Consider the following 25,446-nt stretch of genomic DNA (forward strand, 5'->3'; position numbering starts at 1 on the left):
GAGAGGCCCGCGTACCGCAAAAAAAAAAAAAAAAAAAAAAAAAAAAAAAAAAAAAAAAACTAGAAGGATATTTGAGATAAAACTCAAATAATTAATGATAAATTCATGCATAAATAACATGTATTGCTCTGGTCACTAGGTCTCAAGTAAAGTATATTACAATTGGAGATGGTCCAGAAAAAGATAATTAAAATAAGACAAAAACTGTAGGTGGAGATGGCTTGGGGGAAGAGAACCCTTTGTAAGGAAAGTAGAATCAAAAGGAATTAGAACTTTCAGTAGAGTAATAAGGACATGATTGAAGTCTATAAAATTCTGAAGCATGTTAAAATAACTTGAACTCTGAGGAAAATTAAGTGTAGGACAAATAGGACTCACTTCACACATTCACTGGATAGAGCCTATTCAACTATAATAAAACCTAACGAAGCCAAATTTAGACATAAAAGAATATCCTATTTTATACACAGAAGGAAATATTCACAAAAGGCAACAGGGTAGACTAGATGACTTATTTAAAGCCCTTATGATTCAAGTTGTACTAGGAATTATAATTCAAGTTGTAATAGGAATTATAAACATTGACTGTTAAACATATGAGCCTAACTGTATACAATACTTGCTAACAATAGTTTTATTTCATTCGACTCTGTTCCTAAGTTCACAGAAAAAAAGGCTTGGTTGCTTCAAGAACAGGCAAGAAGCCAAGTTGGGGAAAACGAACCTATTAAACAGTTGACAGCCTAACTACTATGTAATCTAAACCAATACGCACCAAAATAACTAAACCTCATAGCCAAGGTAATCAGTGGGAAGGAGGGAGAGTAAAGTATGATTGCCAAGGAAAACTTTTTTCTGGTTGGAATTAAAACACCAAAGAGAGTCACACATCTGCTTTTACCATGACTACCCAACTCCACACTACTTTTACAATTCTTAGCATATACAGTAAAGAAATGCTAATTATGAAGGGAAAAGAGGTTAGAAAAAAAGTCAAAAAAACAAGTGGTTTTAAATTACTGATTCTTTAGTATTAAAGAAACAAACTCAAGTGATATGTTAGTGATGATACATAACCTAGGAATAGGGGTGGGCAGGTTCTAATGCTGATGAAATCTAACCAGAGGTACAGACTCCCTCTTTCACCTCTGTTTCCCAGTTTCTGAGCAATACTTATCCAGTTTTAGTCTCCCATTTTCTACCTAGTCCTAAACTATCATCACTGAAAGTCTCTGAATCAGTAATTCAAGACTAAAATTTAAAAAGTAAAATCGTGTAGTTCTCAAGCTTCTGATTATTATATAATTCTTAACCCTTCAGGGCTCACAGAGATTTCCAAAATCTTCTAGTATAAAGTTTTGCCAATCTTCTTGGATGCTGAGAATCCTTGTCTTTACTCATTTGGTATCTTTTTATATATTTCAAGTAGCACATCTCCTTGGTATTTATGAGGAGACAACACAAAAAGTTTGGACTAGTATATAGTTATGGTTCCTAATTCAAAGAAACAAAAATGCATGCAAGTTAGGGCAACAGAAGATTAAAGAAAAAATGAATTTGGCCATTTTGAACACAAGAGTACTTTTTCAAGAAATTAACATAAAGAAATGACAATTTCTCAAATCTAAAATGGAAATTTTAAAAGCTGTCTGGTTTTTCAACTAAGTTGAAGTTTAATATAAGTATACTGGTTGGTTTTAATGCTTATTGCTCAATTTACTTCCTGCTATAATGCAATTGTTTTATAAAACAGACACAGTCGGTTTCCAATAAAACTAAGATTTGCCCAGGTGATATCCTAAGTCAAGTTCATTTTCTACCATACGCAAGACATGTTCATCTTACTTCTTCTACTCTTACCTTCCTTCATCTCTTCAGAACTATATGCTCCTTGGACAGTGCTCTCTCTTAACCAAATAGGTCTCTCTTTGGCAGATTTCCCCTCCAGTGAGGCTCGCTGAAGATCTTCTTGGTCATCCATGTTAATGACAACATTCTGAGTGTATAAGTCCTCATAAGAGGGACCCTTGGTGGCCCATGCTTCCCGGTGGTGCCCACCTGCCAGGCCAGCAGCTGCAGCAGCAGTTGCTGCACGGTCCTTGCTATATAACAAGATTAGAGGAGGAAGGGAAGAAAAAAACTTGAAGTCTTGGTGCTAGAAAAGAAGGGCAGCTGGGGAAGTAGTTACTGAAGAATTACATATAAATTCTATCTAGCAATCATGCACACATGCTTTCATAATTGTGGAAAATCTGCTCTTATACCCCTGGGTGAAAGTTACATTGGTTAGAACAACATATCATCCTTATATTTAAGTTTCTCAAACACTGAACCCTCTGGTGTATATAAATGATTGAGGTTGTACAGATTAAGATGTTTAAATAAGTCTACTTAGAGAGAGGGGAGAATGAAATAGTGACATAATCCACTTAAAGACACTAGTCTGGCAAAAATCTCTCCCAGTAACATCTTTGATGAGTATTTTGTTTAAAAACAAAACAAAAACCCCAAACAAAACAAAACACATGTTATATTTTAAAAAGCATGCTCTCAGCTCAACCCAGAAGAATTCAAAGTAGTTCTGTGGGCTTTTCCCTTTCTTTTGTGTGCTGAGAAGCTAGAATAGTATTCTACAAAGCCAGACTTCAACTCAGGATTAATATTCTGAGACTCACCAAATAAGGCAAATCATTATGCAGAGATCAGCTTCTTTTCAAGTTGTATCTGTTCATCTCTGCACCTATGCTGACTCTCCATATCCAGGCCCAACCATTATTTCTACCCCACAGCAACCATGATCTATTTCTGAGTCTATTTTGTTTTGCCTTTTACTTCTACTACCCATGATCTTTTTAGTCTGTTCCAGGTTGGATCATTCCTTATCTTTCTCTAGTCACTTAACGTTTCCTCATCTCTATGAGTTTTCAGCCTTTCTGTTGCTCCCCATTTTATCTGATTGTTTCACTTTCAATGTGCTCCACATTCTTTTGAATATACCTGATTTTCTGTGTGTCTAAGCTCACACCTTGTCTTTCTTTGCCTGCTGATGCTTTTCTGCATCAACTTCTAGGCATGACTGTCTCTCCCTTTCTGTTTAGACAGCTCTTTTATTGCACAAACTATCTTCATATTTCATGAACTACCTGCTTACTTAGTACCTGCTCTGTATCTTTCTCCATTCCTTTTGCTGTGTTCCTTTCTGTGTCTGCTGACTGATTCTCTTGGCCCTATGTTTCTCCTTTACCTCTCTGCCATTTTTCCTAAATCTTTTCCATGAATCCTGGACTGTCTCCTGTGTAGTGAGCTGTCTCATTCTGAGCCTAAGCAATACTTCTTCATTTGTCTTTAAGTTCTGTATCAATTCTCTCTCTCAGAAGCCATTCACTGTTTTTTGTTCTCTTTGGTCCTACTTCATATCTGCTTACTCCATTGCTCCTCATTTCTTCCTGGGCCCACTCACATCTACTTGAGTTTTGTCTCATGTTTAGTTGAGATTTCTCTGATGTATACTACTATCCATGTATCTGACTGGCCCATTACATCTCTCCCTGAGAATACTGTGTTTCTGACCAACCTCTGGAGGTAATCGTGGGTTCATTCCATCCCTCCCTCCTGTTCTGCCTCTGGATATCTACAGACCCACTGCCACTTTCTCTATCAAAAAAATGCACCCCCTCTAGTTGTACAAACCATGCTGATATGGTCACTTAATCCATGCCTTGTAACTACCGCCTTTAGCTGTGCCAGGGCTGCTTTGTAAATCATTCTTTCCTATAGATTTTTCATCAGTTATTTGCTGGCCCACTCTGAGTCTAGGCCTACAAGGCCATCTCTCTGTACCTAATCTATTTGTCTTACTATATTTTAAAGTTTTATGCTACAGCTGGAAATAACTGGTTTCTCTCTACCTTTTATTCCTTTCTGCATTCATCTAATGTTACTTTTTGCATTATTTACTACATTTGTCTCAATTTAATCCATATCTGTCCCTAGTCATTCCTTTTTTATCTTCCATGTTGTCTTATAAAAGGCTTCACTATAATATGACTGTGCTTAGTCTGGTTTAAGTTGTCTTTTTGATTTTTGCTTTCCCTCAAACATTCAGTTTTCCTTTCTCTCTTGGCCTGATCTGTGTTTTCATGTTTCTGTGCTCACTCTACATTTTAGTCTCTCCTCTCTCACCCAGTTGTCTCATTGAATCCTTTTAATGTCTCCTCTATCTTCAGCTAACATTCTTATCTTGTAGTGCTAAGCCTGTCTTGTATGCCTGTCTGTGCCCACATGTGTCTCCCTAAGCTAGCCAGATGCCTTTTCTGTCTCTCTCCACCCACTCAATGTTTCTCTAGTTCTGACCTGGACAACTACTTCCTGTCCTTATTCATCTCTCCTTCACCCAGAATCTTAAATGATTCACTCACTCTTTCTGAAGCGATTGTTTCTCTATATCATCTTGAACACATAGTTTTCATCTATGCTGTATATTTAACATTACCTCTGAAGACTATCTTCCAAAGGTTAGCAAGTGTTCAGGACTTTCAGTAGAGAAGAATAAGAATAGAGAAAAAGAACAAGACAATTCAAATAAATGTTAGCATGAGACTATTTTTAAAGTCTTTTGTTTTCAGTATTCCATTACAGAAACTCAAGATTGGTTTTATTCCAGTTTGAGGCAGGAGAGTTTTGTTTTGTTTTTTTTTGGCTGCACCATGTGGCCTGCAGGATCTTAGTTTCCCGACCAGGGATCGAACCTGCACCCTCGGCAGAAAAAGCAAAGTCTAACTACTGGACCACCAGGGAATTCCCTGAGGCAGAAGAGATCTCACCACAAGTTAAACAAATTTTTAAATTTGGAAGAATTTTTTTAAGATAATTTTTACCATGGAGAGTTGACTACACAGATTTTATTTCTACCTTCACCACATACACAGTCAAATTAAATCATCAGCAAATGTGACACTAAAGAAAATTTGGATGAGAGACACCAGAGTTCACTCCTTCTGCATATTTAAATTTCTTCTATGGAGAGAATGTGTACATTTCACTTAAGGATGACAAAGGTAACAATTTAGTTTTGAATCTTTTTACATTATTTAAGAAATTTTAGAATTTTAAAAAGATATAACTCTTACTCAGGGGTGAGGGAAGAACATTATTTCAAAAATAAATAAAATTTTAAAGATCTTTAAGGTGAGTGCTAAATAAGAGATGATGGAAAAGGAGAGGTTACTGGCAAGAAATTCCATTTAAGAAGAATAGGAAGACTTTAAATATCACCAGTGGGTTGATTTGCTGAAAGGCTGGAACTGTCCATCAGCTCTTGGGTTAAATCTACTGACAGACCTGAAGCGGCAGCCTCTGGTTCCTGTTCTAGGGAATTTAATTGGTTACATATCAGTAACCAAACAATCATGCTGCTTTTTAAAAAATTAATGAATTACTATTGTCTATGAGCCCCCATACAACTCTATTGATGATTTTCTTTTCTTGTACTGGGGCAGGATGGCTACTACAGGACTGTTGTGCTCTGCAATGGATCCTATAGTACAGAAAGGCTAAATCAATACCACTTTCAGGATGTTATATCCAAGTGGTGGAGCTTGTCAAATGCTTGGTGAGGCTATCTCAGCCAGGGTAACACCTTCAAATCTAGCTCTACTGGTCTTTTTCCTGACCACATACAAGCAGTTTTTGTTCTGGCTGGAAGTCCAGGGACACCATTCTATCTTTCTTGCCTGCCTCCATTTTCCCCTTTCTTCTTAGTGACAAAGCTGTTGAATAGCCTCTTTCCTGATTAGTTTACTTCCTGTATTTCCTGATTCTTCTTCATCCTTTGAGTCATCATCATGCCTACCTAATGAGAAGCAGGTGATTTGATATAGTGAGCTGCTGTTGGGCTTCTGGCTCAGACTTATCTCCAGCATGGAGTGAGGGATAACCTAAATGAAGATCCTGGAATGGGAGGTGGACCGTGCTAGGTGTGGAACAACAGAGGTAGAATGCCAGTGGTGGTGGTGAATGAATGCTACTGTAGAGGGGAAGGATCTTAATAAACAAGAAGATAGCTATAGTTAGAAGAGGAAACACAAATATAATTCATAAATAGTATTATATTGTATAGAAAGCAATCAGAGAAAATGTCTAAACACACTTCAATATGAAATAACCCATAAGCTTAGAAAGGTATGTATTTTTGTAAAAATCAATTTCCCTCACAGGCTTCTGTGACAGGGTTACAGTATTATTTAAATGCACAAAAAGATATAACAAATAAATTCTTGATAAGAGACCAAAGACCAGTAAGAAAAATTTAAGGCTATCTGTAATGTGGATGATATTAGTTGCCTATAATTATGGCTCCTCTCCTTTGCTTATTGATTTTATTCAAGTACTGATGGGTATTTGCTCCAAAGGACTCTGGAACCTTCCTCAGTCCTAGGAGGTAAACCTTAAGCAGTCCAAGTACCAATTATGTGATCTCATTTCCTCTGTGAGATGCTGGTTTAGAAATAAGCATATAAAGCAATTCTGGTCAGCAAGACACTGGGGGATAAAGTAGGATGAAGGTGGCCCTCTGAGAAAGTTTTTTCCATCTTAAAATAGGACACAAGGAAGGGATGGTCCCATTTTCTGTGCTTGAACATTTTCATCTAAATATGATACTTAGAAAGACATGACCATCTTAGGCTAGCTCCCCTGGTGGTGCCAAGAGGAAAACCAACAGGCCAAGTTCAGCAGAGTAAGTATGGAACAAATCTAGATCCTTGAAGATGTAACTGAGCTGTGGAATTAATTCTCAGTTGTGCTACCTAAGGACTTCTGGTCATGCTAGGAAGTTTTTCTTACTGTTCAAGCTACTTCTTGTTGGTTTTCTGTTATCACAGATAAAGGTATCCTAACTGACACAGATGCTAGAAAAGAAAATTCACAATAACTTGTACAGATACAAAACCTTCTGTATAACTGGATTGTTTTTAACCACCAAAAAGAAACTCAATTTTCTCAGGACTGCCCAGAACTGGCTTTTCTGCAACATCAGTACCAGAGGACACAAAATACTAAGAGTGCTCCCAAAATCTACCAGTTACAACCTGGACTATTGTGTTCTATGGAAGGGAGTAGATGGGTATAAACTCTAAGCCCTCAGCTTGAAACTGGGAAGAAGAAAGAAAAAGGGAAGAATAGGAGAGTATTCCCTGACCTCAATTCTCATTTATACTTTTCAAAGAAGAAAAACCACTTTTTATGGCATGGCAAAATTAAGGCTGCCTCTGCAATTCAAAAATTAGGAGGGTACACTGACAAAAATAGGGAGCCACAGTAAGAAGTATTAACCCATAGGTAACACCCACTATACTTCACTTTCAAGAAAGTTGCATTGAAAATTAAGGAAGGCAAGAAATGTGTGGTTAAAAACTTCAAAAACAAACATACAAAAAAAGTGAAAGCTGTATTCCTTAAAGAACTTCAGCCTTCAGAACTTGACTAGGAAAATTCAGATATCCCCAAAAGGCACAACCAATTTAGGACTAACTAACAATTGGCTGAGTTGCAGTAGACCCAAGCAGATTGAGTACTTAAAAGTCAAACCTGACTATTTAAAGATTTTTGCCTAGGGCCCACACTGTTCTGCATTCAGTACAAACAAATTTCATCACAGGCACAAGTTAATACGACGTGTGGCAGAGCTTAGAATCCACATAATCTTATAGTTTTTAGTCTCCTGGTAAATTACTTACCCAATCCTGCTCTCCAAAGTACACGTAGTTAAAACAAGGGCAAGCTTAAAAGTGTTCTTGGTAAGAGCACAGGGCCTACACTCACCTCTGTTTCAGGGCTGGTATTTCTGTGGGTTCTGGCTCAAGTATTTCATAGGCCAAGTTCACATCCTCTGTCTCTCGAAGCAAAGCATAAATGGGCTCAATTTGTTCATTAAACCTTGCCAAAAGTGTGCGTGCATCTTTTTTGGGCATTGCTGATTCATCTTCTTCTACCTCTGTATGGCAAAAAGTACAGCGGAAAGTTCCTATAGAGAAAACAAAAGTCTCAGGTCAGGGAAGAGAAATTCTCAAGACTAGCCTTTAGCAAACAGTTTATATCTCCACTCTCCCTCCAACATTTTATTATTAAAACTTTCAAAAACATGGAAAAGATTAAAGAAGATTACAGTGAACATCCATGCGCCCACCACTGAGATTCTACAATTAACATTTTTCTATATTTGATTGATCACGTATCTATCCATCTATCATTTTTTGACGCATTTCAAAGTAATTTCACCCCTAACTGCAGCACAGCAAACAGATTTTAATCACAACATTTCTAACATACCTATACGTATTTTAACCTAAAATCAAATTCGTTACAGCTTACCACTGAAACCTGTATCCTTTTCCAACAGTTTTCTTTTTGCACAGTACACATTTGAGTCTGTCATGGGGAAAGCCAAAATAAATACCTAAAACCAAAAGTCTCTAGTCATTCTGTACATTGTAACAAGGTTATTTCTTCAAAATTATTAACTATTTACATCTAAATAACTTTAACCAATCCATTTCCAAAATTAAATTTCAAGAAGCCTTTACTGTTATTTCTACAGCCTTCACTTTCAACTTATAATTAAATTGTAGTAATTCCTGAGAAACATGACAGATTTTTCACTTCTACTATTATTTCACTAATCTGGGCCACCATTACTTAGCCTGAAATTTAGCTTCCTAAATCTGGTCTTTGAACCTTTAGGCTCTCCCTCTCCAATTCCAAGTTTCCTAGGCCATCATTTGAATCATCTCATCCCCCTACTCTAAAGTCTATCTGATGGCTAACTTCTAAAGTCCACAGCATCAAATCTAAATTTCTCATCCCAACATTCAAGAACCTGTATAACTTGATCCAAAAACATCATAACCCTACCACAGTCCTTTACTTGTCAAGTAAATTCAAACACTTGAGAGACAATATACTAGACATTAACATTTATTTTATTTGTATAAGTGCTTTCTTTCTAAAGCGCTTCAATTTACACTTTTTGATCCCTATACCAATCCTGTAAAATGATGTCAGAACTGAGAATCTGAGTTTTGTGATTTGTCCAAAGGCACATAGCCAATAAGAGAAAAGTAATAAAAGCAGCTATTGTATACCAAGTGCTTACTAAGTACCAAGTATCTCCAGTCATCTGAAGACGGTATTATTATTGTTGCCCATTTAAATCTGTAAAATACAGAGGTTCTAAGGGGTTGAGTAACTTGCTCAAGATCTGATCACTACTAATTGGGAGGTGATGGCAGGATTCAAACCCAATCTATTATGATGAAAGTCACACTCTTAAATATTACTTAAAACCACTAGCCCCACTTGGATCTCCAGTTCGGTCCTTATTCCCAATGCCAGGGATATGCATACTTCCTTTCTAATCCAATTAACCCAAGAGACTAAAAGAGATCACACAAGCACTTAGTGTCTGGCACATAATAAGTATGCAAACATTTAGTTTTAAATAGCCCAATATATGACTGACACATAACCCCACCCCCAATCCCTCTTTCCCTAGTAAGGAATAAACAAACTAGACATCTCTGCTTCAACATTAACACTAGATTCTACTGATATATTTCAAACAGAATAAGTTTCTTTATTGCCTCTCACACATAAACAACCAATCACAAGTAAATTCTTTGTTCATATACCCTGTCTAAACATTCTTAATCCATCTTCCTGCTATCCACATGCTACCTCATCTTTTACATCTATTTCAAATAAGCGAGAAAGAGAAAAGCAGCCCCTCATAGCTAAGAAGGAACCTATCACTCATAGCTAGGCTGTGATGCTTTTCTGCCAAACGGAATCTCACAGATCACCAACATCAGATAAAAGGTCCTCTGAGACCATGATGGAAGTGAGGCAAAACCAAGCCAATCTGAGTTCTGTCTGAATATAGACAAAAGCAAGGTCTCCGCACAACCACACACACACACACAAAAAAAAACCCCAGCTAACACGAATGACTGCTACTTCTTTACCAATTACAGTTTTAGCCTCACCCTGGTCTTCTCACCTCTGGGATAAGATTTATTAAGATATCCAATCATAGAATTACCCTCACTTCTTGATAGTACCTAATCCACAGCAAATCCCCACCAATTCCCTGAATCCTCCCCAATATTATCTAACAAAAGCTCATATTCTCTAAGTTTGTTCAGCAGTCTTGCTGAGACACCACATGGTTTCTTATGGTGTGAGGTTTCCTTGCTGCAGAAAGCATCAACAAACCCAGTTTTGTACACTGTGGGCATGATGGTCTTTGACTAATGCGCATCAACATAAATATTCTGCCTTAACTGATCAAGAATACTATTTACCAAAATAAAGAAAGAGGAAGAACAAGTTAGTTTTTAGTTTTTCGTTGTGGGAGAAAGATACCTTTCTTGAAGAAAGATAAATAAAGATACCTTGCTTTAGATATCTCAATCTATGTTGCCCACTGGCCATCAAAATGGATATGTTAGAAGCCAACTTATTACAACTGCTTAGAGCTCAAGAGTGGAATTTAAGACTAGAAATTTTGATATGAGAATCAACAACATATATAGATGGTAACTGAAGCCATAAAATAGATCAGAGTATCCAGAGATTAAGGAGTAAGAAGCACGGGCAGTCAAGGTATAAACCCAAGGAAAGAAGAATCCTTGAGAGATAGAAATGGTACAGCCAGAGGGATAGGATGGTGTTTCAAGGAGGAAATGGTATGGCACTAATTTTCAAGGTCAACAAGAACTGAAAGCCAGCCTTTATATTTAGTAACAAAGAGTAAATAGAGACCTTGGCTAGAGAGGTTTTAGTTTGTATGCTATCTTAGGGTATTCTCCAACTATTCCAGCCTGCCTCAGTCTCTTCTCTTCAACAGAAATATAAAGAAAATAATCCATGTGGGAGTTAAAACATAAGTGATACAGAGGCATAGCTCAAATATATTGCAGGTCCAGATCACCATAATAAAGCAAATATCGCAATAAAGTGAGAGCAAGTCAAAAATTTTTTGGTTTTCAGTACATGAAAAAGTTATGTTTACACTATACTGTGGTCTATTAAGTGTGCAACAGTATTAGGTCTAAGAAAACAATGTACATACCTTAATTAGAAAATACTTTATTGCTAAAAAATGCTACCCATCACCTGAGCCTTCAGCAAGTTGTAGTAGTAACGTCAAAGATGTTACTGACCACTAACCACAGATCACCATAACAAAGACAACAAAAAAGCTTGAAAGATTGCAAGAATTACCAAAATGTGACAGAGAAACATAAAATGAGCAAATGCTACTGGAAAAATGGCACCAACAGACTTGCTCAACGCAGGGTTGCCACAAACTTGAATTTGTAAAAAATGCAATGATCTGTGAAATGCAATAAAGCAAAGCACAATAAAAAGAGGTATGCCTGTAAAGTAAGGTCTAACACAGCTCTCAAATACCTGCTGAACTGAAAAACACAGATGTGGGACTTATACTGACTGTTGAAAAATGAGCACTACAGAGACCATCAAGGAGAACTACAGAATACTGCAGAAGACAAATTAGCTAGTTTAGTAGTTTTCAAATTATTTTTAAAGGAAGAAAACCCATTCCTCAAGTGAAAAAGTACCTAAACATAAAAGTAAGTGCTCTGGTTGAAGAATAAAGATAGCTAAGCAAAGGGCAATGCTATAATCCTCTCATCATATGTCTTCAAAGCATTACAAATCAGCCTCCTCAATGTCTTGTACCAGGAACACTTTGCTGCAGGGCCTTTGTACTTGCTGTTCCCTCTGCCCAGAATGCTTTTCCTCCAGAGAGTTAAATGGCTAGTCTCCTAACTTCAGACCTTTACTCAAGTCACCTCCGTGAGAGCTTCTGTAGCCAACATTACCTAAAATTTCAACACTGTCCTGTCCTCTTTATTTTTCCTTAACATATGTCACCATCCAACATACTATGTTTTATTACCTAGTTTATTAGGTTATTTATCATTGAGATTGTCATGTTACCCAATTAAAAAGAAATGTCCTCCCAACTATCCCATTTTTCTCTTGAAGATAACATACATTCCAAACTTCAGTGTTAAGTAAACAAATCAACACACTTGCCAGTGTAGCTCAACTGTATAAAATAGCAATGTTTTCATCTTGGGAAAAGAGAGAAAGAGATCACTGTTAACATCATTTCATAGAAAGATGATTTCAGAATGATAGTCCTTGAACTTGAATAAATTTAGTTTCATTAAAAAAAAATAGGGAGAAAAGAGAAAACACAGTGTAGTCATAAGGAACCTGAGTTCTAGCCTCATCTAGGTACCTTTCCAGAGACCCAGGCTTAATAGAGATTAAGGCTTAACAAGAATTACTTGTAGAGGGCCCATTTTGCAGTTCTGAAAAGAGTGGCTTTCATATTATTGTCAAAATCTGTGGCGGGGGCTTCCCTGGTGGCACAGTGGTTGAGAGTCCGCCTGCCGATGCAGGGGACGCGGGTTTGTGCCCCGGTCCGGGAAGATCCCACATGCCGCGGAGCGACTGGGTCCGTGAGCCATGGCCGCTGAGCCTGCGCGTCTGGAGCCTGTGCTCCACAACGGGAGAGGCCACAACAGTGAGAGGTCCGCGTACCGCAAAAAAAACAAAACAAAACCAAAAAAACTGTGGCGGGTCTGAAATTCTACCCTACTCGTAAACTAACAAATTATCATACCACGGTTTTATAGATGCTGAAAACAGACACAAGACTTATAGGTTAGAGAAAAGAACTTTATTACTCATGGCGATAGCAGTACCAGTGTCAGGTTTTGTGCCAGTTTTGAGTCCCATTTCCCATAGGGTAACACAAAGATGGCCAGGTGACAACTGTACATGCAGTGGATCATGTTCCAGGAAAGAAACTCTGAGCTTAGGAACCCAAACCTTTTATAATGGGCATAAACATGCTTGTCTTTTGCTCTGTAGGGTGATACTACCTTTACCATGCTGAACACTAAGTAAACACACCCTGGAGAGAGACTTTTTTATTATACTGAATAGTAAGCAAACCTGTCTTTTGCTCTGGAGAGAAACAATAACTCTATCTTCCAAGGCTGCTCACTATATAAACCTCCTTGAAAAATACAGTCTAGAAAAAAGGCAGTCAGTAGCATCTCTGCTTGTAAAACATACATAACATGTGAGAGACCCATGGAGAACTGTCTTCCAACAACAACCATGTCCGGCAAACATTACAAGAAGAAAAGTTAGCCTGACATCTGAGTCTTATGTTTATCATAAAAACACAAGTTGTAGACAAGAAAGCAGCCTGTCAAAAGCCAGGCCTAGAGTCCAAGAAAAATAAGAAATTCTACATTTTATGGAAAATGACTTAAGACTAGCTTAACATACAAGGAGAATTTTTATAAATTTTACTAAACATTATAAAAATGCAAATCAATTACCCCAAAATCTGAAAGGGAAATGGGGCTCAGCACACACTGTACAAGGTACCATTCTACTGAGGGGGCAGTAGTGTAACACATATAGACACAGAATCTGTCATCAAGACGCTTAAAGTTTAATAGAGATGAAAGGTATCTGGAGACAAGGAATCTAATGCATACCCCTGGTGGAGAGCTGGTGTTAAGTAATCAATATCATAAATATCCCAACTCTTCTTGAAACTGGACTATACTATACTGCACAGAATATACTATTCAATAAGATAAGAAACTGGAATTGAAACTCAGAGCTCTTTACCATTTTTCCCTTGCCACATAAGACCAAGAAGCCACATAAGGGAGAACATGCAAGCTATATCAAAGAATGTGGCAGCAGAGAGAAAATGAAGGCTACAAAGATTCTTTAGGCAAAGCTTGACAGATGATGAGATAAGGAGAAAAAAAAGAGTTCAATGATAACATATATGTCTGATCATATACACCCATAAACCACACACATACAAAAAAAACTAAAAAAGCTACTTTACAAATATTCCCATGTATTCATCATAGCCAAGTCTGTGCAACAGTATTGTTCAAATCTAACATATGAGGGAATAAAGACTCAGAGAAGTTAAGTTCACCAGGTCATAGCTTAAAAGCAAAAATTAAGCCTGGATTCAAATACAAATCTTTCTGATTCAGAAGAGTAAATTCACCATACCATCCTGAATTACACATCCCCTTCCTAACCTCCTATTATCCCTGCCAGCTACAATTTAGCAAACTTTTCCCATGTATATACATAGGTACTAATTTTTAAAAATATGGAACAGGAGAGGATTTGTAACAAAAAATTTATTTAACATTAAATGTGCATCACATGCCTGGCATTGACTCAGCTGAGTCTTAATGTATCAGGTTTGCAAGAAGGATTAAAATATATCCAGATGTAGATAATTACCAGGCATTGAAAATAAGGAGAAAAAAGATCTTTTAAAAATAGATATTTCAAAACTATATATTAGGGTTGTCCATGCAGTAGTATATGAATGTCCCAATTCTATGACTCAGGACTCTTCTAGTGAAGGTAAGTTATTACTCCAAAATGAGAAAAGAAATAGAGACCTACTTGTCGGGATGAGAGGGAAACAAGAGGGAGAGTGAGGGGAAAGAGGGCCATACAATTTTAACTTTCTCCTGAAATAAGAAATGTAAAAATAAAAATTAATGTAAAAATAAAAAGGAATCAGAGACATGGGGGAGGGGAGAGAAGAGACTGGGAACAAAAGGAAAAAACAACAGTAATGTTCAACAAAATTCAAACTTAACACTTTCCTTTGCTAAACACAGAAAAAGAAAATTCAGGTGGTGTCTATTATGTTGGCCAGGGTTTTCTACTTAACTGTTTACTCATCACTTTAATTATGTGAGTATTCAGTCAAGGGAACAATGAATAAATACAGGTAAAACCAAACTGGAAAAAAATGTTTATCCACCTTAGTTTAACAAGAAGAAAATGCTTTGGAAATTTATCATAACTGAGGAAAAGGGAAGAGGACATTATGGGTCAAATCCTCAAATAATTAGATATTACTTGGATTGTGGTTTTTCCTTCTTCACTCCAAAATACACAATGAATAATAGGTCATCAGCTAATGCCTAGAGTTCATTGTCAAAGATTTGTCAAACATATTAATTGCAACTGGAATATTACTCAGCCATTTTCCTACCAAAAGAAAATCAATCAATCAATCAAAATAAAAGAAGCCCAATTGTTTTGATATGCTACAGGTGCTGCAGTGATGAAGCAGGAGTTATGCTGCAGCCCAAGTCCTCAAGGCTGGCCAAAGAAACAGGCAGGATAAAAGCTTCCCTGCTGCAGAGTCCTCATTCCAACATGGCACAACTAACGTCCCAAGGATTTCCCACATTCTGCCTCCCTAAATCTTGCTAATCATCTCTGAGCTGCTTTTTTTTTTTTTTTTTTTTTTTTTTTGTGGTACGCAGGCCTCTCACTGTTGTGGCCTCTCCCGTTGTGGAGCACAGGCTCCGGACGTGCAGGCTCAGTGGCCATGGCTCACGGGCCCAGCTGCTCTGCAGCATGTGGGATCTTCGGGGCACGAACCCATGTCCCCTGCATAGGCAGGCGGATTCTCAACCACTGAGCCACCAGGGAAGCCCTGAGCTGCTTTTTTGGAGCTCATATTCTACTGGGGAGTAGTCAAGACAAAAAATAATGTCAGGGGTTGATAAGTATAATAAAGAAAAACAAAGCAGGTGGCCTCCTAGAATGAGTTTGGGAGTGTTCCTCCCTCTGCTATATTTTGGAAGAGTTTGAGAAGGAAAGCTGTTAGCTCTTCTCTAAATGTTTGACAGAATTCACCTGTGAAGCCATCTGGTCCTGGGCTTTTGTCTGTTGCAAGATTTTTAATCACAGTTTCAATTTCAGTGCTTCTGATTGGTCTGTTCATATTTTCTATTTCTTCCTAGTTCAGTCTTGGAAGGTTGTGCATTTTGAAGAATTTGTCCACTTCTTCCAGGTTGTCCATTTTATTGGCATATAGTTGCTTTTAGTAATCTCTCATGATCCTTTGTATTTCTGCAGTGTCAGTTGTTACTTCCCCCTTTTCGTTTCTAATTCAACTGATTTGTCTTCCCCCTTCTTTTCTTGATGAGTCTGGCTAATGGTTTGTCAATTTTGTTTACCTTCTCAAAGAACCAGCTTTTAGTTTTATTGATCTTTGCTATCATTTCCTTCATTTCTTTCTCATTTATTTCTGATCTGATCTTTATGATTTCTTTCCTTCTGCTAACTTTGGGGGGTTTTTGTTCTTCTTCCTCTAATTGCTTTAGGTGTAAGGTTAGGTTGTTTATTTGAGATGTTTCTTATTTCTTAAGGTAGGATTGTATTGCTATAAACTTCCCTCTTAGAACTGCTTTTGCTGCATCCCATAGGTTGTGGGTCATCGTGTTTTCATTGTCATTAGTTTCTAGGTATTTTTTTATTTCCTCTTTGATATCTTCAGTGATCTCTTGGTTATTAAGTAGTGTATTGTTTAGCCTCCATGTGTTTGTATATTTTACAGATTTTTTCCTGTAATTTATATCTAGTCTTATAGCGCTGTAATCAGAAAAGATACTTGATACGACTTCACTTTTCTTAAATTTACCAAGGCTTGACTTGTGACCCATGATGTGAACTATTCTGGAGAATGTTCCATGAGCATTTGAGAAGAAAGTGTATTCTGTTATTTTTGGATGGAATGTCCTATAAATATCAATTAAGTTCATCTTGTTTAATGTATCATTTAAAACTTGTGTTTCCTTATTTATTTTCATTTTAGATGATCTGTCCATTGGTGTAAGTGGGGTGTTAAATTCCCCTACTATGATTGTGTTACTGTCAATTTCCCCTTTTATGGCTGTTAGCATTTGCCTTATGTATTCAGGTGCTCCTATGTTGTTGGGTGCATAAATATTTACAATTGTTATATTTTCTTCTTGGATTGATCCCTTGATTACGTAGTGTCCTTCTTTATCTCTTCCAATGCTCTTTGTTTTAAAGTCTATTTGGTCTGATATGAGAATTGCTACTCCAGCTTTCTTTTGATTTCCATTTGCATGGAATATCTTTTTCCATCACCACACTTTCAGTCTGTATGTGTCCCTAGGTCTCCAGTGGGTTTCTTGTAGACAGCATATATACAAGCCTTGTTTTTGTATTCATTCAGCCAGTCTATTTCTTTTGGTTGGAGCATTTAATCCATTTACATTTAAGGTAATTATTGAGGCCACCATCACCCTGATACCAAAACCAGACAAAGATGTCACAAAAAAAGAAAACTACATATCAATATCACTGATGAACACAGATGCAAAAATCCTCAACAAAATACTAGTAAACAGAATCTAACAGCGCATTAAAAGGATCATACACCATGATCAAGTGGGGTTTATCCCAGGAATGCAAGGATTCTTCAATATACACAAATCAATCAATGTGATACACCATGTTAACAAATTGAAGGTGAAAAACCATATGATCATCTCAATAGATGCAGAGAAAGCTTATGACAAAATTCAACACCCACTTATGATAAAAATCCTCCATAAAGTAGGCATAGAGAGAACTAAGCTCAACATAATAAAGGCCATATACAACAAACCCACAGCCAACACCGTCCTCAACGGTGAAAAACTGAAACCATTTCCACTAAGATCAGGAACAAGACAAGGTTGCCCACTCTCACCACTATTATTCAATATAGTTTGGGAAGTTTTAGCCAGAGCAATCAGAGAAGAAAAAGAAATAAAAGGAATCCAAATTGGAAAAGAAGAAGTAAAGCTGTCACTGTTTGCAGATGACATGATACTATACATAAAGAATCCTAAAGATGCTACCAGAAAACTACTAGAGCTAATCAATGAATTTGGTAAAGTAGCAAGATACAAAATTAATGCACAGAAATTCTTGCATTCATACACATTAATGATGAAAAATCTGAAAGAGAAATTAAGGAAACATTCCCATTTAACACTGCAACAAAAAGAATAAAATACCTAGGAATAAACCTACCTAAGGACACAAAAGACCTGTATGCAGAAAATTATAAGACACTGATGAAAGAAATTAAAGATGATACAAACATATGGAGACATATACCATGTTCTTGGACTGGAAGAATCAACATCATGAAAATGACTCTACTATCCAAAGCAATCTACAGATTCAATGCAAGCCCTATCAAACTATCAATGGCATTATTCACAGAACCAGAACAAAAAAATTCACAATTTGTATGGCAAAACAAAAGATCCCGAATAACCAAAGCAATCTGAGAAAGAAAAACAAAGCTGGAGGAATCATGCTCCCAGACTTCAGACTATACTACAAAGCTACAGTAATCAAGACAGTATGGTACTGGCACAAAATCAGAAATATAGATCAATGGAACAGGATAGAAAGCCCAGAGATAAACTCACACACATATGATCACCTTATCTTTGATAAAGGAGGCAAGAATATACAATGGAGAAAAGACAACCTCTTCAATAAGTGGTGCTGGGAAAACCAGACAGCTACGTGTAAAAGAATGAAATTAGAACACTCCCTAACACCATACACAAAAATAAACTCAAAATGGATTAAAGACCTAAATGTAAGGCCAGATACTATCAAACTCTTAGAGGAAAACATAGGCAGAACACTCTATGACATAAATCACAGCAAGATCCTTTCTGACCCACTTCCTAGATAAATGGAAATAAAAACAAAAATAAACAAATGGGACCTAAGGAAACTTAAAAGCTTTTGCACAGCAAAGGAAACCATAAACAAGACAAAAGGACAGCCCTCAGAATGGGAGAAAATATTTGCAAATGAAGCAACTGACAAAGGATTAATCTCCAAAATTTACAAGCAGCTCATGCAGCTCAAAATCAAAAAAACAAACAACCCAATCCAAAAATGGACAGAAGACCTAAATAAACAAAGAAGATATACAGATTGCCAACAAACATATGGAAGAATGCTCAACATCATTAATCATTAGAGAAATGCAGATCAAACCTACAATGTGACATCATCTCACACCGGTCAGAATGGTCATCATCAAAAAATCTACAAACAATAAATGCTGGAGAGGGTGTGGAGAAAAGGGAACCCTCATACACTGTTGGTGGGAATGTAAATTGATACAGCCACTATGGAGAACAGTATTGAGGTTCCTTAAAAAACTAAAAATACTACTACCATACGACCCAGCAATCCCACTACTTGACATATACCCTGAGAAAACCATAATTCAAAAAGAGTCATGTACCACAACTTTCATTGCAGCTGTATTTACAATAGCCAGGACATGGAAGCAGCCTAACTGTCCATCGACAGATGAATGGATAAAGAAGATGTGGCACATATATACAATGGAATATTACTCAGCCATAAAAGGAAACGAAATTGAGTTATTTGTAGGGAGGTGGATGGACCTAGAGTCTGTCATACAGAGTGAAGTAAGTCAGAAAGAGAAAAATAAATACCATATGCTAACACATATATATGGAATCTTAAAAAAAAAAAAGAACAGTTATGAATAACCTAGGGGCAAGACAGCAATAAAGACGCAGACATAGAGAATGGATTTGAGGACACGGGAATGGGAAGGGGAAGCTGGTATGAAGTGAGAGAGTCGCATGGATTTATTTATAATACCAAATGTAAATAGATAGCTAGTGGGAAGCAGCCGCATAGCACAGGGAGATCAGCTCAGTGCTCTGTGACCACCTGGGGGTGGGTGGGTTAGCAGGGGTGGGTTAGGGAGGGTGGGAGGGAGACGCAAGAGGGAGGAGATATGGGGATATATGTATATGTATAGCTGATTCACCTTGTTATAAAGGAAAAACTAACACACCATTGTAAAGCAATTATACGCCAATAAAGATGTTAAAAAGAGATAATGGCTTAATGTTTCTAGACAATTCTATGAAAAAAATTTGAGTAAAAGTTTTTTACTTCCTCTCACTCAAGAAGCTTCCAGGAAAAACAAAACAAAACAGAAGACAATTCACAGTTCCATGTTAAAAGCAAGTTACTGGGACTAGAATCGTTAGGATTTTAGTGAAATAAAGAGGAAACAAACTTCAAGACACATCACTAACATATAGTATTAATTTTACCACTCTGTAAAAATCCAACAACTGTGTATATTGTAGGAATCAAATTTGGACATTGGTTCCCCTCCCACTGAATATTTTATAGATTATGTATATACGAGGAAAGGGAGTAAACTGGAGAGTTTGGGGAAATAAGACTGCCAAAAATCCGAAATATTATTCCCCATTATGCCACAATGTGTTTCTGAATACAGCCTAATTCACATAGCATATTTTCTATACGAACACTACTATAACAAGGTGTTTCAGTTTCTAACCTAGGATTTCAAATTAACCAAAGTAACTAACATTATCTTCTAAAAGCAGTGATAAAATATCCCCAAGCTTCTCTATACTTGTAAAATGTCAACTATTCTCCAAATCAAAGGGTGCTTTGAAATTAGAGTTGAAAGAAACCATATATGGTATAGAATAGACTGAACTTATCATTTTACATATCTTTAAAAAAGGACTACAATGATTATAGGATTTGCCCAGGGGATAGTTACCAACATAGCCCAAGACTGGAAGCCAGCCATGGCTATGGAATCCTAATACACTGTCACTTTGCTGTCTTATAGCCACTGCTTAAAAAACAAAACAAAACAAAAAAAACCCTCTGAAAATGACATACCCACTGAAAACACTGATTACACAAAAAGACCCAATGTAGTAAGTGCTCTGAAAAACCCTTACAATACTATCATAAGTTGGTCAAGCATTAATAACCAGAGCTGTTATAATAAAAAAATATTTAATTAAGAATCACCTTCCCTTTGGAGGCCTGGTGTGCAATAGCTACAAACAGCAGCAGCCTCCTGGGCAGTATACAGCCTGTTGCTTATACAGGTTGCCCTAAGGGACCATGGAGACAGCCCTTTCCAGTGGACATTCATGTCTAGATGCTGTCCCCAATCTGGACTCCAGACAAGTATGTACAGTGCCTTTGGAAAGCCCCAGGGCACAGTGGTTAGGGTCCACATTGGCCAAGTCATAATATCCATCCACACCAAGTTGAAAAAGGAGCACGTGACTGAGGCCCAACTCAGGGCCAAGTTCATGTTCCCTGGCCACCAGGAGATCCACATCTCCAAGAACTGGGGATTTACTAAGTTTAATGCAGATGAATATGAAAACACGGCGGTAGAAAAGCGGCTCATCTCAGATGGCTGTGGGGTCAAATACATCCCTAGTTGTGGTCTCCTGGACAAACGGCTCTCACTCATGAGAGCTCTGGCACTGTCCCCTCCTTACTCATGCCCACCAATAAATCCTACTTTCCTGTCAAAAAAAAAAATCACCTTGCTTTCTCAGATTTCAAAAAGGCTTATGGAGGAGGTAGGGTGAGGTGGGGTTGGAGACATAAAGTGAAATGTTATATAACCATAAAACTTACCAATTGTCAACACAGAGAAAGGTGGAGACAGTAGGGACTGGGTTGCGCGGGAGACCATAGAGAAGAAAAACTAGGTTTGCCATTTTAGTCTATTTTTCTGTTATTTGAGTCTTCAACAAGTTTACATTCATATATTACTTACATATTTTTAGAAGAAAGAAAACAAATGTTATTTTGAATTCTCCAAAAGCACTCAACTCCCTTTAATACACAAAAGTTACACAGTCATTCTTGGGATATTCTTTGAAAGCACTATCAAGTCCTCTGTTAAACCTTTTATAACTCAAAATGTTCGGGGGTATATATATTAAAATGTTAAGCCAAATACTAAAGTCTCAAAAAGTCACCCTTTATTCTAATTTCCAAACTTATTTCATAAAGCAAATTTCTTCAGTTTAATTGGGCAAGGGGATGTGTATGAAAAAAGGAATTGCTATTATAAAATAAAGGACATGACAGTAGCATAGTTATATATTTTATGTAATTATTTTACCTATAATAAAATGGAATTTGAAAAATCATCCTTTAGCGATTCACTGCAGAATATATAACACTGTAAAATATTCATTTGCATGCAAAAGGAAAAAAAAAGAAGTATGTTTAATGTATTTTTAATTTCAGAAGATCTCAAATGTATTCATAATGTACCCAATACAACTCTACCCCCAAAACTCAACTTAATCAATGAAACTGGCTATGTCCTTCCTTAACTGAACACATCTAGGTTTGGTCTAATCATGCATTATTCCTAGATTCTGGAACTCATTATAAAGGGGAAAAAAATGTATTATGCCTGGGAGGGAAACCAATAAACTAAAGTGTGGTACTTGGGTGAATACTGAAGCTTATATCAATAATAAATTCTCTGAATTAGGCCCAAATCAAATTCATCTCAACATGCAGTGAGCAGGCAAAAAGTATGTGGTTTTGATATGACTATTTGAAAGACAATAATCAACAGAATGTTATATGCCAGCATTAAAACTAAAAAGCAACTTTTCACAAATAAGTTTGTTCCTATGTAATCAGCTTCAAAATACAAAAATGATAAAACACAAATGATTTTTTTTTTAAGTTTTCAAACCCTTAAAATCAAGAGCAGCAAAAGTTTTAAAAAATCAGTCCTAAAGCTTTTGGTGGAAAGTGAAGTGTAGCAGAGAGAAGACACCTGTTCCTTACTATTTTTCTATAACTAGTTTGTATTTTTTTTTTAGCTTATTCTAGTAATCACCTTCCTTCTGTCCCATCATCAGCCTCCCCAAAATCCACACCTCTGAGCTTTCCAGTATAAGTTTCTAATGAACCCATCCTGGGCAAAGATTCCAAACCAGCAACTGAGCAAAGTACTCCTAGAAAGGTTTCTTTTTATGTTTGTTTGTCTGTGTTTTTAGCATTTCAGGAATTGGAAACACTGCTTATAAGACATCTTCTTGCCTTAAGTAGAGAGAGATGAAAACAGGAAAAAGCCTGCTCTATGAAGGTGAGCACAAAGGAAACAAGTCTTTAAGAGGCTCATGAATACAGGACCCTAACAGTTTTAAAATGTTAGGTTAAAGGAACTGAAGAGGAATTTCAATGATGTGGGGATCAGGAAACTGATCTGTCTAAATCAAAAAGCATTCCTGCAGTCACAAGGAAAAGAGGGACTCGTGATTTACCACCAAACTTAGAAATGAATATCCCAAGTAAATAAGGACTTTACTTGAATATTGAGTGACTCAGAACTAACCACTAGAAGAGGTCTGTTTCCATTGTTGGCTATTTTTAAGAGTTATTTATTGGACACATTTCAGAGTCAGTTTTTAAAGACTTCTTTTACACTAATCCTAAAATCTACCTGACTCTAAGTCTTTTCCACGGAGCCACACAAAAGTTGAATCTCCATGAAAGCTATCGTATCTTCCCCAGTACTCATTTAAAACATTCTGGAAATCTATATGGCCCTACATTTATTTATTACTTTGTAAGATCCTCCAAAACCTAGAGTATAACAGACATGTGTGTGTGTACCCACACACATCTGATGAGTTGAACTAGATAATTTCTTAGTTCCTACTTATAAGATTGTATTAAACAAACATTTATAAGATTCCTTTTTTAAAATTTAACTTACTTCAAAGTTTATATAAAATGGGATCCCCTGGTCTCTAGGTGAATTCAGTAACAGGGGCTCCCAAACTATTTCTCATTCAAACACCTAACAATTTTACCCAACCCACAATAAAACTACATTGCCTATGTGCCTTTACAGAAACTATAAAACTTTTTTCACCTAATATTCCCACTGCTGAGAATCCTTAAGGAAAAACTTTAAAAACAAGAATAAAATGCTATATATACAAAAATATTCAAAGTATCATATCTATACCTGCAAAAGAAAAGAAAAACACAATCAAATGCCCCAAAGGGGTGGAAAGGAAAACGGGAGAAAATCACACCTAAAAACATATTTAGAACACTAGATAGAAACAGGAGAGTTGGTACATTAAGGGAACAAGAGATCACAAACTATTCTTGACTATGACTGTAATTATAAATAACACGTAAAAGGATAGTGGTTTTGTCGTAATTTTTTCTCTTCAAAATTTTTTCTGGCACCATGGCTGCATAATTTTTAAATTAAAAATGGAAAATATAAAGCTATTTCCATATCATCTAATTTTAACACCTAAAAAGAAAATACAATCTCCCTCTCCCTTTTGGGGAAGCATGTTGCTGAATTTAACTTATAAGTGTCATTAATGAAATCACTGTGGTTGAGTCTGCTAAAGTAGAAATGCTAAGTCTCTTCACACGGTCAGAGCCTTGCTAAATCTAAAACATGCATTTATGAACCACAAGACGCTATTTTGCTGACTGATGGATTTCATGCCATGCTACCTTTGTTCTAATTACATAAGACCCTCATATTTCAGAAAATAAAACAGCTGATTTTACCTGATTAAGTTTCTGAAACCAGGGACTAGTGGGCAAAAGCTAGGCTATTCCATTTTAATAAAATTAGCAGGTGGATGGACCTAGAGACTGTCATAAAGAGTGAAGCAAGTTAGAAAGAGAAAAACAAATACCGTATGCTAACATATATATATGGAATCTAAAAAAAAAAAAAAGGTTTTGAAGAACCTAGGGGCAGGACAGGAATAAAGACACAGACGTAGAGAATGGACTTGAGGACACGGGGAGGGGAAAGGGTAAACTGGGACGAAGTGAGAGAGTGGCACGGACATATATACACTACCAAATGTAAAACAGATAGCTAGTGGGAAGCAGCCACACAGCACAGGGAGATCAGCTCAGTGCTTTGTGACCACCTAGAGGGGTGGGATAGGGAGGGTGGGAGGGAGACACAAGAGGGAGGAGATTTGGGTATATATGTATATGTATAGCTGATTCACTTTTGTTATAAAGCAGAAACTAACACACCATTGTAAAGCAATTATACTCCAATAAAGATGTTAAATATAAAATAAAATTAGCTATACATATCAAGCAGCAAGCATTGGGAGAGTTCAACCCCAGAACACCAAAGGCAAAATCTAAATGGAAAGTATGGAAAGAATCTACAATTTTCAGGAAAAAGAGAGGCTGGGGAGGGAAAAGCTATAAACCGAAGTAAGAAAATTGCTGGCTTATGTGTGAATTAATGCCAGTAAAACAATTCTTGCTGGACCCAATTTCCTGAGCCCAGAATTCCTGGATACTCATCTAGGAGTCACTACTCTCTGTCCAGTGGCAGAGTTGCCCATATACTTGAGTTAAGAACTTTTTATCAGAGAAGAAGTAAAGCCTAGAAGGCTTCAAATCTAATTCCTGAATACCCTCAATTGCTAATATAAACCATAGTTTATAAATCTAAGAACTGTTGACATTGGAATGGAGATAGAAACCCATTAGATACCTCGATCACTGGTCAGAAACACCATCAATCTCCAATAGCAACCAAGAAATAGAACAGCTTTGTACAGTACTGGC

At 36.9% G+C, this 25,446-nt stretch overlaps 1 protein-coding gene and 1 non-coding gene across 4 annotated transcripts in view; one reads left to right on the top strand and one right to left on the bottom strand.

Annotated features, from left to right (window-relative positions):
* The window catches only part of GTF2E1 (general transcription factor IIE subunit 1), a 37,634-nt gene that overhangs the window by 4,475 nt on the left and 7,713 nt on the right, over positions 1 to 25,446 (bottom strand). For all 3 annotated transcript variants that reach the window (XM_059065422.2, XM_067034521.1, XM_067034522.1), the window contains 2 exons: positions 7,822 to 8,023; positions 1,861 to 2,102 (listed from right to left, as the gene is read on the bottom strand). In XM_059065422.2, coding sequence (XP_058921405.1) covers positions 1,861 to 2,102; positions 7,822 to 8,023 — 444 coding nt within the window. The remainder of the gene's footprint in view (positions 1 to 1,860; positions 2,103 to 7,821; positions 8,024 to 25,446) is intronic.
* Positions 20,827 to 20,955, top strand: LOC131757865 (small nucleolar RNA SNORA70). The gene has a single exon (XR_009336016.1). It is a non-coding gene; the product is annotated as a small nucleolar RNA SNORA70 (small nucleolar RNA).

The sequence above is a fragment of the Kogia breviceps genome, chromosome 5 (assembly GCF_026419965.1).
Source record: "Kogia breviceps isolate mKogBre1 chromosome 5, mKogBre1 haplotype 1, whole genome shotgun sequence".
Classification (NCBI taxonomy): domain Eukaryota; kingdom Metazoa; phylum Chordata; class Mammalia; order Artiodactyla; family Physeteridae; genus Kogia; species Kogia breviceps.